Below are 15418 nucleotides of genomic sequence, written 5' to 3' on the forward strand. Positions count from 1 at the left end.
TGTGACTGCCTCTATATGCGATTCTCTCCGCTTTCGTATTATGTTACTGAACAATTGTGTAACACGTTGTCACCACGATGCGTCAGCTGTTACCGTAAGAAACAATGTACCTGAAGGACCCTGTAAGTTCCCTGCTTTTGCGTCTTGTTCCTTGTGACAGTACGTTATGGTGTTACAATCGGCAACCCAGTGAATGTTAGCTGTGACTGTAGGTAAACCTGAGACAGTGACAGCCTCTGTCTTATTTTCTCTGCTCTTGCATTTTTTGCATCTTATGTGGTACGTCAATTACGTATCAAATTTTTTTTCTCCGGAAAACAGCAAATGTTTTTATTTAAAATTTACCCACGTAAACTATGCCCCCAGCAATATGTATTACCAACAAGCTGAATACACCAAAAGTCTTCATTTGAAATCAACCTTAAATAGTCAATTTACGCGATAACTCAGACTATTTTCATCCAGTCACTAGCATTGCGTCTCTCTTATAGAACGCAACTTTCCAACTTTTCGTACACTGCAAACAGCAATCATTGAAAAACTTCGTTCAAAGACGTTTACCTGTCTTTGCACAATTTTTTACCCACTGATGCACTATTGCTTCTTCATTACCATTTTCCATGCACTTCTCCTCGGAAGGATAGGGCGTTTTTATGCGATTCAGTTGTTTTTCAATAACAGCCCAACCTCACATTAGCTGTGATTTTTCATCTACCGAATAGCAGTACAACCCTTTTATTATATAGCATAATTTTCCACCTTTCACATCAAAGTGGGTTAAACCCTTTTGCTACCTTACGACGTTTAAAAATTTTTAAATAAATTTCAACATTTGGTAAATATAATGATGAAATTCCATATCTATCGTTACGTCACTAACTTTGGAACAAAAAACCCGCACATATTATTATTTCAACTATATAGCAGAATTTGCCACCTTATTAACATAATTAAGTCGTACTTTGAATGTATTAAGTCTTAATTCATCATTGTATTAATATTAGGTGGAAAAGGCGGGACATGGTAACTTGAGCATTAAGAAGACTTTAACTGTGATATATATCTCCTCAAAATAGCACTTTCTGTTGGCGTATCAAGTTAAACTTTTACACATAAATTAAACAAGCTATGCTGAATTCAAATATGGTATTCATATTTTACGAGTTTAAAAAAATTCTGACTCATGGTCTCGGGAAAAGTGTATTAATCCCACATAAACACTTTTATCCGCCAACTAATAACAAAGTGACAGTTATTCTCGTGTATCTTTTTTTCTTTTCTTTTCAATTTATTTAAAGTCGATTATTCACATATTTACAATAGTTTCCAAAAAAAAAGTAATTAAGAAAACTAATCTAAATCGACTAAATTTTTTATGTTTACAATTAAATAAAATCATTTTTTATATATATATAAACAATAATAACAACAAAGTTCTATAAAGGGACCTTACATTCATCACAGTTACATTTAGATCCGTCCCACATTTTTATCATGCTTTTAAAAACTTGTCACATCGTTTCAAATGTGATGGTAGGTTATTCCAAATCTTTGGTCCCAGGGCTGATAAGCTATTAGTTCCAAAAGTCGCGGTCTTTTTCCTTGAGACTACCAAATTATTTGTATTTTGTTCTCTGACTGTCCTACCGTTATCATTTAAACAAAATATATCTTTCATAAAAAGAGGGCTGCTGTTATTTATAGTTTTAGAGATTTCTATACACAATGACCGTAAGCGATTTACATTCATGTGACTCTTGCTGGAATTTTTGAGTAAATTTTCGTATGTACTTACAGTATCATTATACAGAAATCTTAATGCTCGTTTTTGTATCATTTCGACTTTAGATAAAGATTTAGAAGAAGAAAAATGCCATATAAGGGAACAATAATTGAAATTTGCGTAGATAAAACTTTGAACTAAAATATATTTTGCTTGAAAGGATAAGAAACTTCTAAATAGAAATAAGGCATTTAGTTGAGCTGATGCTTTGCGACACAAATCACTAACGTGTCTGTCAAAATTTAATTTATTGTCTATAGTCACACCTAGTAATTTCACGTTATTTTCACTTTCAATAGTTTTATTTCCTATGTTAAATTTTAGACCTAAATTATCTGCCTTATTCTTTGTCAAAATTATCGAGTAAAACTTTTCAGGGTTTGCAATCATTTTATTCTCTTATAGTATATAACCTTCTATAGTCGTTTTCCAATACGACCAACCTTACATATTCATCACCTGAGACTTTTCCATCTGCACAATAGCACTAACACCCTCTCAATATATAGCACAATTTTCCAACTTTCGACGTGAAACTGAGCGTTAAGCGTTTTTTCGCCGCACGCGTAGCGTCCCTACAAAATTTAAAAATACAGTGAAAAGTAGCTATTTGCTTGCACAAAAACTTTTTAAAAATAACAAAAAGAATTTTCTATGGTTAAACATTTTGCAAATATAAATGAGACGCCTGGAAACTTCTAGTAAAGAAGTTAAAACTGTAAAATAAGTTTCATATCAATATTTCTTTCAAATTAGAGTAATCTAAAATTCGTTCTAAATGTAATTATGCAGCTATAAGTAAAAAAAAATAATTCATCATTTCATTCTCAAAGCAATATTGTTATAATCAGAGGTACAAATACCAACATGTATTAAATAAAAAAAAACATCTTTTATTATTATTTTTTTTCTTTTTCTTTTTCTTACATGGTGGACATTGGAGAAGGTTCTGATCGGTCATTCCAGTACAACCACAGTAAAATCACCTTCTTCAGACATATGCCTACGCTTTTTACCCGCTGAAGATGTGCCAGATTCATTGAACACGTTGTCGGTTAAGTCATTATAAAATGGCTCCTCCAACAACGCGTCCACGTGCAAAGAAGCATTATGTATTGGGACATCCCTCAGTTAGCACGAACCAAACTGCAGGCACAGTCCTTCGAGGTAATTTTCCGTGGTCGGGTTATCGTAAAACTTCCTAAATTCAGAAATACACTGGAGCATATTTGCTTTTATCCACTGAGGATGAGTAAAAGCAAATCTACTCGCAGTGTAATGGCAGTTTAAACTGTACAAACAAGCATTCATCTTCCCCGATATCTTGGCATATTCTACCACATTATTTATCTTTTGTTGTAAAAAATTTTCCCAACTCCTCAATGCCATCACGGATATCGATTTTGGGACCTTTAAATTTGCTATCCACTCTCTTTAGAGCGTCTTCAAAAGTTTCAATGTACTTGACGAATGGTTTTAGATATTCAGATTTCAACTTTTCTCTTAATACTGCCAACTCTGCCATATTTTGGTGAAGCGACCATGCGAACTTGCTTAGCGCAATCTTGTGTCTACAGAGGTACTGGCAGGACTGCGTCTTTAATCGTGCTTTCATGACGTCTTCTGATAGAAAAATGTTCATCAAATGCCCTTCCATAAGGGCATATGAAGTCTTTCACGAGTTGTTTGTAATACCTAAATATGCAATTACGGTTTAAAGTCATATATATTTACGTACATTATTTCCATACATAGGAATAGCACAAGAAATGCTCATTATAATTAAATTTTACCCCACCGCAGGATTTTCCTACTTTTTATTTGAACCATTTTTAAAGGCAGAAACGTATGATCTAAATAAATTTCATAAATGTTATTCAATGGTTTATTATCTTACATCACAAACAACTCCACTGGTTTAATCCTTTTTATAACCAAAATTCACCTCCATATAGCGCTTGCATTGCCTGACATTGCCATTATTTCTTTTACCTTTCTAAAAGAGTTTTAAAATTTCCACTGTTGCCACTGATGCTAATGAGCAAAAGGGGGAGGATTTCTTTTCCTAGCGGTTTTATTACCAACGGCTGTTATTTTCACCAGCAGCCAGAAGTTTGCTCACTCTCCACTCTCTTACAGAGTAATTAAAAGAAGCTAAGCAAGGGGGTTTGACAATCTGTCTTGTCTTTGGGTGTGACAGCCCATCTTTTAACCTCAGTTCAGTAGGTAGGCCAAGTTTGCTCACTTTATCTGCAGGGTTACCGATCCTGATGTTAACCACAGTTATTGTTATAAGAAGCTTTGCAAGGGGGTTTGAAATTTCTTTTTCGGGTCTTCGTGGATTTATGCCCAGCTACTGCCAGGTTCACAAGTACTGGCGCATGGGTGGTTGTCTGCTCTTATTTATAATTTTATATGTATTTATTTATTTTTTCTTTCTATGTTTTATAGCGCTACGTACCTGTCAGTAGGTGTTTTATATAATTACCGTGATTCTGCAAAATATCATTGTAATAAGGGGAGATCTTGCACTGAATATAGATGTCTAGATCTCTACAATTTCAAAACAAATAGGTCAGTAGACTAGTTCTATCATTACAACTTGCTGTTTTTTTATCTCACAATCAATCTTATTTCACTTATTTTCAATTCCATTTATACAGTTTTTCAAACGATATTTTTCCATGCGAAAGTGCGCCACAGTACACAAAAACATAGCGCAACAACCCACTGTCCACATCATTTCCATTTTCTCTTTAAAAGCGTAAACGACGCAAAAAATACACTCGTCAAGTCTCCCAATATACACCACGATGTCGACTTTTTGACATAAAAGTACACAATAAATCTCTTTTACAACCATTTTCTAATTAGATTCAATAAAATGTGCACATACCAATCCTTGGATACACTATTAATCTGCATCCATGGATTCAAGCTTCATTGATGACGATAGCGAACACAGCCTTTCTGATTTTCAAAGTAATGATAGACTCTAACCGATCTCAAGATAGTACCGTTGAGCCAACTGTTCATGGCGAATCTACCTTAAATCGCAAAATTTTACTTTGTGGAAACGCAAGAACAGGTGCAAACAATTTTACTTCTTTTTAATAATGAGTGCTTGTACTCATTATTTATTTACTTTTTTTGAAACAGAAAATCACATTTGGTAAAAACCATAATAATATTTACCAAAGAAGACAACTTTGACGTCTTGGTCGCAACACCAACCACACTACTCGCCGATAACTACAAACAACCTTTGATGTTCTACCATGGAATCTTGTTATTATCTTTCTGGGAGATACACATCAAAGTTTACCATTAATCACAGTCCAAAGTTCGATGACTCGTTTTGCTGTTTTATTTATTTTATAAATGAAATAAAACGTATTTTTGAGCATACGAAAATGCCGACTACCTACAAAGTCAGCGGCGAAAGGATTTTAAGCATAATTAGAGAGGATCCTAATACCATTATTCAAAGCATCTTCCCACCGTACAACAGATTTCACAACTATGATGAATTTCCTATCCGCGACACAGAACCCGAAATTGAGGCATGTACTTCAACGTACAGTAATTTCGCCTTTACTGGAACACGTACAATTAAACATTTTCATTTCTATTCTGTCTTTTTTAGGTGATCGATAGCTCTAGAAACAGTCAAGCATATTTCGTCGGTTCGGAAGTCATGTTAGCGTAAAAACGAGATCAGAAAGGTTCTCTTATGAATGGCGTCAAGGGTGGGAAACGTTTTACAAGTAATAACTTGCAATATATTTCACATCTGTATTGAAAATACATGCGTCTTAGGTTAAATAATCAATGCGCAATTAGCCATCATTGCTTTAGAAACCGCAAGAACAACAATCTACGTGTACCCAGTACATTACAGCCACAGAACATATTGTTATTCAATTATACCTACCTATTGCTAAACTGCTCTAAAATGTCAAGGTTGGTAACTTACTTTAACGCGCTATCACTTCCTAGGCACTTTGATTCTTACAATTTCTATTTAATAGAACAAACACTCTCACATATTACCTGAGCCATCGACAGAGACACAATTGGTCCTGGCATTGTCTCGAGTTCGTAAAGCACGAAACTGGAATTGGCGACAGTAATCACAGCAAAACACATAACGCCTACACCCTCATAATAATGCAAATAAAAAAGTAACAATGTTTGCAAAACAAAATTAACTTTTCTCTTCCTCGTCATCCTTCATCGAAACAATTGGTAAACCACAGCAACTTTGAATTGTTTAAAAAATAATGGTAGATAAACGAAATTCTTAGTTATTCGAAATATTGACGAATGCACTTAAAACAAACTAGATCGACAGTGCGACCCAATTCTACAATTTCCGCTAACAAAAAATACAGCCTATCATTCATGGTTGAAAGTCGCGCGATCGAAACGCATACTTTTTGTGTTAACTGTGCCAAATTGTGTCGAAAACAAATACCAATTTTGGCCTGAAACGTCATTTAGATGACTTCCAAGTACTCAGAGAGTTTAGGTACGAAGTTTAAATCTGTGACGTTGCAATTGACCATTTGTGACATAGTAACTATTTGGAAACCAATAATAGTAAAAACAAATTAAATTTGAAAAAAACTTTAATTCTCGAACTTCCAACAACAAAAGATACAACACATAAGGACATAATTGCCGTTTACCTGAACTATTACAGACTGTCGTGTTTATCTCTGCTTACCAATATGATACAATTGCTAACAGAACTAAAATAAAGAGTGAAACCGTAAAACAAGGAGGAGAGGAGTACTGAAAACAGTTCGATGTAGTAATGTTGTTTATTGAATGTATTTGTACGCGTTTTGTGCGTCGCAAATCATAAAAACCATTTAGGCTTTTGTGTATGACGTAAATACCTTGTAGGATTAAACGATGTTTCCAATTGCTTGTGGAGCCAATGCCTTGTTTTTTTGAAGTATATCCGGGATCGTCATGGAGATTATATGATCTCGTAGTGCAGGCATCAGCACGTATCATTAATTGTTGTAAATTCTTTGCTGTTTTGTGAGCTACCATTATTGAACCACGTGGGAATATTTTTGAAAGAGTCGAGGTGTTTTTTTGACAATGTTACTCAGACGTTAAAATTGTAACCTGCAAATTTGAGTTGTTTTTAATCATTTTGATAGGAGCTTCAGACCTTTTTTTTGGATGAGATTGAAGTTTTTTTTTCAATAGCTCTTGGATTGGTTACGAGCAGCAAGACTGAACTCATTGTCAGACGAGCATATTCTACGTAAACGCATTACCGTGAAGATACATTAAACTGCTCTTTGGTTTGCTGTATTACTAAAATAGAGAAAATTTTGTAACAGTTACAATCATACCGTGGCCCATATGTGACATCTATGAATTGCAATGTTAACAGGAATACTAGTGTTATCAACAGACACAACACAACAACTCGAAAGAAAAAAATAGTGCTACGTTGAATTCTAGACAGTAATTCACATCAAGTGCGACTTAATAATGCTCATCGAACATAAAATGCTAGTTAACAAATGGAATTTGCAATGCTATTTGAAAACTCGCAATTTCAATGTCCATTAAAATTTCCCGCCAAAACGGCACATGATGTCAAATGTTTTATTTATAAACAATGTTTCAAATATGGTGATAGGAATACGAAGGCAACAAACATTACCAAAGTAAGTTGTTGATTTTGCTTTCCAAGTGTCCTTTGTAGGCAGCCATCCATCTGGTAGCTAACTCTCCAAACCTATTTTTTAGTATATGGAATCTTCACGTAATGTGAGGGACAATATTATAAAAGGATATTTCAATGCAGGTTACTCGTATTTTGAAATAATACAGCTTCTTAGATCAAAGTTTAGAGAAGTGTTGTCACTACGTCAACTACATCGCATTCTTCGAAAGCTAAATCTTTGCAGAAGAAAAAATCATTTGCCCTGCAATGCTATGATATTAGCAGTGAAAGAGGCACTCAATGGATCTAGCTCTGAATTTGGATACCGCTTGATGCATCAAAATCTACGATCTACGAATCTACGATAGAGAATCAATCCGTTTTGCACTCAAGGCATTAGATCCAGTAGGCGTCGAAAGGAGAACAAACCATCGCTTTTCACGCCGTAAGTACACATCCAAAGGACCGAATTTTTTGTGGCACCTGTAAGGTTACGATAAGCTTAAACCGTTTGGTTTTGCTATCCATGGCGCCATTGATGGTTACAGCAGAAAGATCTTGTGGTTAGCTGTAGGTCCAACAAATAACAACCCTAAAATCGTATCATCCTACTTCTGTAATACAGTCGAACAATTCCAGCTAGTACCCCGTTGTATCCGCGCAGACCAAGGATCTGAAAACGTAATAATTGGAGGAATGCAACGGTTTTTCAGACGAAATCACGGAGACATAAATTGTGGATATGCAAGTTTTCGTTACGGCCCGTCAACAAGAAATCAACGAATCGAGTGTTGGTGGTCAATTTTCAGAAGAACAAGATGTAACTAGTGGATTAACTTTTTCAAGGATTTATGCGACAATACAATCTTTGATCCAAGCCTGTCATATCATATTGATTGTTTAAGGTTTTGTTTTATGGGCGTGTTGCAAACCGACCTAGATCATGCATTGAAGTTATGGAATAGTCACCGTGTTCGAAAAACAATAAATGCTGAATCGCCTGCCGGACGACCAGATGTTTTGTATTTTTCTCCGCAGAATACCCAAGGCCAAGAGTGCAAGTTCTTATTGGACGATTCAGATTTAACCTTGGCAGCGGCTTATTCAGAAGAGTCGCCTCTTTTTGGATGCACCGAGCCGATGATTGACTTTGCACGCATTGTCATGATCGAAGAGGGAATTGATTTTTCCAATTCGGCTAAAGAAGCGAAGGGGTTGTTTTTTGTACTTATAGAGGAGTTAGAAAACATATGAAGGGTAGTTAATATCATTCTTGTTTTTGCTTTTAAGGGGAAATCAAAGGGACAAAACTTGAGAAAACGACAAGAAGAATTTCGATGTAAAGTCTCTTCCAATGAAAATAATTGAAAAAAAACTAAAAAGAAAAGACAATCTGTATATAGACTTTTTATTAAAGGACCAGTGAAATTGACCAAGAGCTCGCTGTTCTTATATTTAAAGGATTTCCAGCCTCTGTTCTTATTACAACTTCAGATAACGAAATATGAAAAAGTGCTCATGAGAGGGTACAGGGGTGTATCGCCAATATTTATAACCTTTTTCGGTAGATTAAGTTGCAATAAATTGCTGAAGTATTTATTGGCAACCGTGTTAATAAAAAAAATATTAAAAATAAAGGGTGTATTGTCAAGAAAAACTTGTCTTTATAGTAAAGAAAAAGAACAAAATTTGTAAAACTTTTGATTGATTATGCACTCCATTGCCTACAACACTGTTTATAAATCATAAGAATTTGTGCAGAAATTGCAAAATGAGAGCTATCAAAGTTTCAAAATCAGAAGGGTTGTAGTACTGATTAACGCAATAATAATCAATAAACTGTAACATGATAGAAGGTTAGCTTTTTACCAAAATTAAAAAACAAAACTATCAACGAAGTTTCAAAACAAATTCTATAAAATGAAACAAAAACAAAAATTTGAAACAAATTTAAACAAGAGATATAAAACAAAATTTTAAAACAAATGTTATAAAATGCACAGGGACTAAGCAAGCTTTTTATATCATTTTAACTGGATAGCAAAATGTACTAGTTAAAAATATGCCCAAATTATGTACGTGCTAAATAAAATCAGAATGTACAAACTTTATAACGTTATACAGTATACCAAACTTTTGTATATATGTTGACAAAATGACTGTAACAGTGTCAATGTGTCACTAGAACATTAACCATCTAAATTCCAAATAGAATTACAGTTCATATAAAACAATAAATTTTCTCGCAACTGTGAAAATGAATTATATTGCCGTGGCAAATACAGAATCTTGAAACATGTCATCGATCTAGGTCTGAGATGATCTGGTGGTTGGTTAACATAATCCAATTTGATTGATAAATCAGGTCTAAAACTTCTACATCCAGTAACAAATGTTAACAATGACAACAATTCTGGTTTGGATGAACTTCTGATATACCTGTGTAACCAAGTGGTTATTTTTTGCTCATGTTGGTTCGTCTCACAAGAAGTTATGCTCTTGATGATGTTTTCAGGAGTGGGTATCGTTAGATTGTATAAAGCAGTAATCACCTGATCTGAAAGTTTCCTCCAAAATATGCCCATACCATCTATCAATAAATTAAAGAAAGACGATGGCATTCTCAACAATGCCACCTTCCTTGCTTTAAGTACTAATGTCATTATATTTTCCTTTTTAGGTTGGGCGAACACTCCATAGTCACATAAAATGTCCACAATAGCTTGTGTATCATTAAATTCGCCTTTACTGAATTGTCTGATTAAGTCTGCTTCTTTTGTAGTCACAAAATCTAAAAATGACTCAACAATTTCTTTATCACTCACAGAAGCAAGTAGAAAATATTTCATGGAACTTTTGCAAATTTCAAATGTAAACATATTACATTGAATGAAAGCATGATTTATTATTTTACCAATAATATGTAACTGTAAGCATATTATATAAACCAGAAGAAATTTTGTAATCTGGACTGATTGTAACCCCTCGATAATCTTTAAGATAAAAAAATTCTGGTTCAGGAGATAAGGAACCAACCCAATCATAAACTTGATGGAATAAAGCATCACTGCAGAAAATCCTTACTTTAGTACCAAGCGAGCAATGTCTGACAGAAACTGTGGCATGAGGATCACTGAGACTTGGTTCTTCCTCCAATCGCGCTCTTCTAATTTCCATCAATGCAATCAATTCATTGTTCCAATTTGTTTCATATGCCGCTTCAGGAGCCTCACCTGTCACCTTGTCACCGGCAAGAGAAGCTTCAAATGCCTGATCGATATCTTGTTTCAACTTATGTCGTTCTTGTGAGCTTCCAATCAGTGAAGAAGTTGGTGTTGAAGTAAGCAATGGATCTAAAATGTAAAAACATCAGAATTTAGGAAAAAATTATCAACAGGCACCAGGCAAATACAACTAGCATAGACCGCTAACAATCAAACAACTATACGCTGATGAGAATTTTTTTTAAAAAAACAAGTGACATTCATATATATATATATATATATATATATATATATATATATATATATATATATATATATATATATATATATATATATATATATATATATATATATATATATATATATATATATATATATATATATATATATATATATATATATATATATATATATATATATATATATATATATATATATATATATATACTTCTTTATTCCACGTTAGGGGGACCCCGCTCGAAATGTATAATAAGGTGACACCTCATATTTCATGAACAAAGCTTTTTTGCTCAAAACAATTTTAATATTCGAGACCTATTTGGGATGCTGACACAGCTATGGTATGTTTTATGGGGTTTCGGCGATAGCCACATTTTTTGTGTCCCCTTTAATTTTTCAAAGTACAATAGTGAGATTCGGGGGACGTGTCTCCCCAATCTTCCTTTAGGACAAAAAAATATAAATTTTTTTTTGAGTGCACAAATAATTAAAAAGTTATTTATACACATTCGGGAATTAGGGAACACTATAACATGTTTTACGTACCTTTATTCTCCGTTACGGACATGATTTACAAATATATATATATATTTTTTAAGCTTCAGCATTGAATATATAATAAATCCTTATTGCACAATTATGTGTACATTACTTTTGAAATGCAAAGTGCTAAATAAATCTCTCGTGCTAGCTATGCTATAACAATAAAAAATCATTCCAACTTGTTTCTTATTATTGCGTTTCATCTCCTAACCCATTATAGCAAGATAGCTAGGTAAGACTTGACAATTGTTGTTACTTTCCCTTTTTACGCATTGCGGTATTTTTAAGACAATAATGAAAACTTGTGATGTAACTAGCTGCCATAAATAAAGTTTTTTCATTTGTAACATTGGTGCAGCTACAGCTTAAAGCAATTTTAGCATGTTTCGATCTTGAACCTTGTTTCTTCTGGACAAGCTCTTATGTGAGTACTGAGTATTTTAAATAATTAATAAATCAATTTATCGCAGTATTTATAGAGTAAAAATACAAAGCAAAAGGTCACTAATTCATGTTTTCCTTATGCCTTACGCTCTGCCGGCGTTTTAAATTTTTTTTCCTACAAGCGCTTTTCTAGTGGGCAGACCTGCGCGGTATTAAACTCCGTAATCTTAGAATCTGAAGAAATTAAAAGAATGAAATCATAAAATTTCTGATTAAGATAAGGAAAATGCAGGGTTTTCACCTTGACTTTGGTAAATTATTTTTCTACAATACAGCTAAAATACAAATTATATTTTATCTTCTTATAACTGAGAAGAACTGAAAATAAACTGATTAGAAATGCTAACTAGGTCATTTTAGAAGATGTTAAGAAAAAATTCTGAAATAGTACTTCTCTAATCAAATGATGGAAATAAATAAGGTTTTTTGTTTTACTCTAACCAGATGTCAATATTTGTGCGAACTAACGAAGTTTACCCTTCTTTGATCGATCTCAAGAAACGGAAAAGACATTAAAACAACTCTTTACTCTAAGACAATTTTCCACTTGCAGGATCATAAAATTTCGGTAAACGAAAAGAATGGCTTATGATTTATACCCAATCATGCCTTAATTACCTGTTCCGTTCATGTCGGAAAAAATATTCTTGAAGCAGTCGTTTAAAATGTGAGCTTTTCGCTGTTTCTAAAACTATTATGTATTTTCACTTCATATTTTTGAGCAAATAATGTAAAAGTTGACCAATCTACGTTTAATCAATTTATTAATTTCTGTCCAGTTTGTTCGGAAGTGGATTTACACTTGAGACACCTGTTACTCCGAAGATTGGTGAAACAGCAAAATCACTTGCGTATAACGTGACCGTGAGAAGGTACAAAAGGTCTACCCGACGGTAATTATTAGTGTATTGGCGCAAAACATTTCCTATAGGATGACACATAGTCATTTCACAGGTTTGAACCAAGGAGAAATAAAAAAAGCAAAATGTGGACTAATTTTTCTTTCTGAACATAAAATTACAAATAAATTGCAAAGAATAAATGGATCGATTCATACCTTTAAAAAAAAGGAAAAAAATCCACACTAACTCATTTGTGCGTAATACATGTACAGAACGCAGGAATGTAAATAGACACCAAAATGACTAGAAATTAGGTAATTCAAAGCGACAACTTCACAAGTTAGCTAAAGTCAGTATATCCAAACAAAAAATTAGTAAAGCAAAAATAACTGCATGATTAACTAGTTAGTCCAATTTCTTTCAACCTTTTATTCTTTATGTCATCGAACTTTTTCCGCTCGTTGTTTATTTTTGTTCGCACAGCGAAGGCAAAATTGGCTGATCCAAAGTAACTTTTTGCAAAATTTTCCATTTCCAGTCGACCTAAAATAATGCAAGAATGATTGAGTATACTCGCACAAAAGACACAAAATAGTTGCTTTAAGCAACTATGCCTCATTTGCAAGTGATTGTTCAAACAATCTATTTACCTATACTTAAAAACCATCGAACAAAAGCTAAATTATTTGATACCTGGAAATGGTCGATCATTGGTGCGACGCACGTAACAACCAAATTTTTCGAAGAACACTTTATTTAATTCCGGAGTCCACTTGACACTGGATTTGACAGCTAAGTATAAAAGCAACAATAAGATAAGTTTTGTTAATATCAAACCTAAAAAAGTGGTTTAACTAAACCTATATATATGAAGAAGCGATAAAAGTGTTCAACTTACGTTTGCATTTCAATCTCTCATTCTCTTCTTTATCTATTGGAATAAAATCTGGTTGTTTTTTAAACTAGAAAATTCCTGGAAATTATAACTCTTGGTTAGCAAGACGACCATTCAAACTATTATTGCTTTAACAGAAAAAATATTGTCCTTTATAACTTATATATAGCAGCGTTTTTATACTATGGCAACTCAAAAATCAGTAAAGTTAATGACACTTGAAAGATCTAAGCATTTTTCAACATATTTAATCTCCAGGATCATTGGAAAGTTGAATTTCTGAGAGAATTTAAGATTGGGGAAGACGCCAAATTCTTTAAAATCTAATTTGCACACGAAGCAACCTACAAAGGTTTCTTTAAACTTAATTTTTTACATCACTTACCTTCATAGGAAGTAGGATCACATGAATCATCTCTAATTTGGGCATCTAGATAGAAATGGATATTCATAAACATGAAATACATCTTTTGCAAAAGATACTTGTACATCCCATAAATTTTAAACAATCCAGGTTGATATTTCTCGGTATATAAATAATTTTCATAACTGTCTAAGTGTTATTGAGAAAACTAAAATAAATAATTAAAACAGAAAGACTCTTGAAAGGATACTCACCAGTAATTTTAACGTACTTTTTTCTTTTTTTTGATCTGCCTATAATTCAAAGTCAAATGTACAATCAAATGGTCAACAAAAAATACATTTTTATTTCGGTGAACTCGCAATTACTTTTAAGTAAGTGAAAAAAAGTTAAGTACATGTAATTTGTAAAAATATTACGTTTAATATTAGTGATACTAGACAATTTTCCGCAAAAACGTTAAGTAATATATTTTGCATAGAGGACTATAAAAACAACTTATATTTCATATGATTTTTAATTGACCTATGTGAGATTTAAAACAAATAAGGTCTGGTTTTCAAATTCAATGTTCTATAAATAAACATTTCCCACAACGCAGAGTAGGACAGGTTGAATAAATATTGTTTGACAAAAAAATCAAAACTCAAACCACTCACCACGCAAAGGATACTTCCTAGCTTCAACTGGTACTAAAAACAAAAACAAAACAAAAAAACCATCGTATATCTAAAACAAGGTCATGGTTGGTATTATAAATCAGACGTTGTTTTAAATTAAATTTAAAACTAACCATTTTTTGATTCAATAGCTTCTTCATCCGATGAACTGCTCGACAGCATCATCACTCTTTTCCCCACTGATCTTTTTGTCTTTGTCGCTGAATAAAAAACCAAAAAAAACAAACACTTTGCAAGTCACTGAGGCCCAAAGGATTGAATCAATAAACTACAGTGAAGTATTAACCTTCAGCTGATGTTCTTACGGGAGTACTTGTCACTGCATAGTTAGTTGCCAATTTCTTGTCTTCTAAAGAAAGAAAGTATTAGTCTGCTATGTAGTCCATTGAGCAGCTTTAAGGTAATTTTCCAAACAATATAAAACAATGATGGGGAAGATCTTTAGGTTTTGGATCACACATTGCTTTGAAAAAATTTCATCAAAAACAATGACTAATAAAAAGAACAAAATAACGAGTTTTGTAACTAACAGAAATTTTCTCTATTTGCACCAGACAACATTAGAAAAAGCAAACATACCTGTATGAGTTTTGTCTTTAAATGTTTTTAAACTTTTATCAGTTTCTTCAATATGACCGTTATCTATAAACAATCAAGTTATAAACACTGAAAGACTTGCTAATCATGAAAAGTCATTCTACATTTTGC

At 33.1% G+C, this 15418-nt stretch overlaps 2 protein-coding genes across 5 annotated transcripts in view; one reads left to right on the top strand and one right to left on the bottom strand.

Annotated features, from left to right (window-relative positions):
* The first annotated feature begins 4054 nt into the window (after nt 1-4054).
* Nucleotides 4055-7003, top strand: LOC130647234 (uncharacterized). Of its 3 annotated transcripts, none has more exons than XR_008982825.1 (3): nt 4055-4357; nt 4658-4871; nt 4943-7003. XR_008982825.1 is itself a non-coding variant. In XM_057453021.1 (3 exons), exons 2-3 carry the CDS (start codon nt 5062-5064, stop codon nt 5490-5492), a joined length of 348 nt encoding a protein of 115 aa, XP_057309004.1. In that variant the 5' UTR covers nt 4070-4357; nt 4658-5061; the 3' UTR covers nt 5493-7003. The 3 variants fall into 3 exon arrangements, 1 of the variants encoding a protein (XP_057309004.1); XM_057453021.1 differs by having other exon boundaries at nt 4070-4357; nt 4658-5346; nt 5430-7003; XR_008982828.1 differs by having other exon boundaries at nt 4077-4357; nt 4658-5746; nt 5815-7003.
* Nucleotides 7004-12917: 5914 nt separating this feature from the next.
* LOC130647246 (uncharacterized) overlaps nt 12918-15418 on the bottom strand; it is a 53487-nt gene continuing 50986 nt past the window's right edge. For both annotated transcript variants that reach the window (XM_057453034.1, XM_057453042.1), the window contains 9 exons: nt 15290-15352; nt 14997-15059; nt 14824-14910; nt 14690-14722; nt 14285-14323; nt 14052-14096; nt 13670-13702; nt 13465-13563; nt 12918-13314 (listed from right to left, as the gene is read on the bottom strand). In XM_057453034.1, coding sequence (XP_057309017.1) covers nt 13169-13314; nt 13465-13563; nt 13670-13702; nt 14052-14096; nt 14285-14323; nt 14690-14722; nt 14824-14910; nt 14997-15059; nt 15290-15352 — 608 coding nt within the window. In that variant the 3' untranslated portion in view covers nt 12918-13168. The remainder of the gene's footprint in view (nt 13315-13464; nt 13564-13669; nt 13703-14051; nt 14097-14284; nt 14324-14689; nt 14723-14823; nt 14911-14996; nt 15060-15289; nt 15353-15418) is intronic.

The sequence above is a fragment of the Hydractinia symbiolongicarpus genome, chromosome 1, assembly GCF_029227915.1.
Source record: "Hydractinia symbiolongicarpus strain clone_291-10 chromosome 1, HSymV2.1, whole genome shotgun sequence".
Taxonomy (NCBI): domain Eukaryota; kingdom Metazoa; phylum Cnidaria; class Hydrozoa; order Anthoathecata; family Hydractiniidae; genus Hydractinia; species Hydractinia symbiolongicarpus.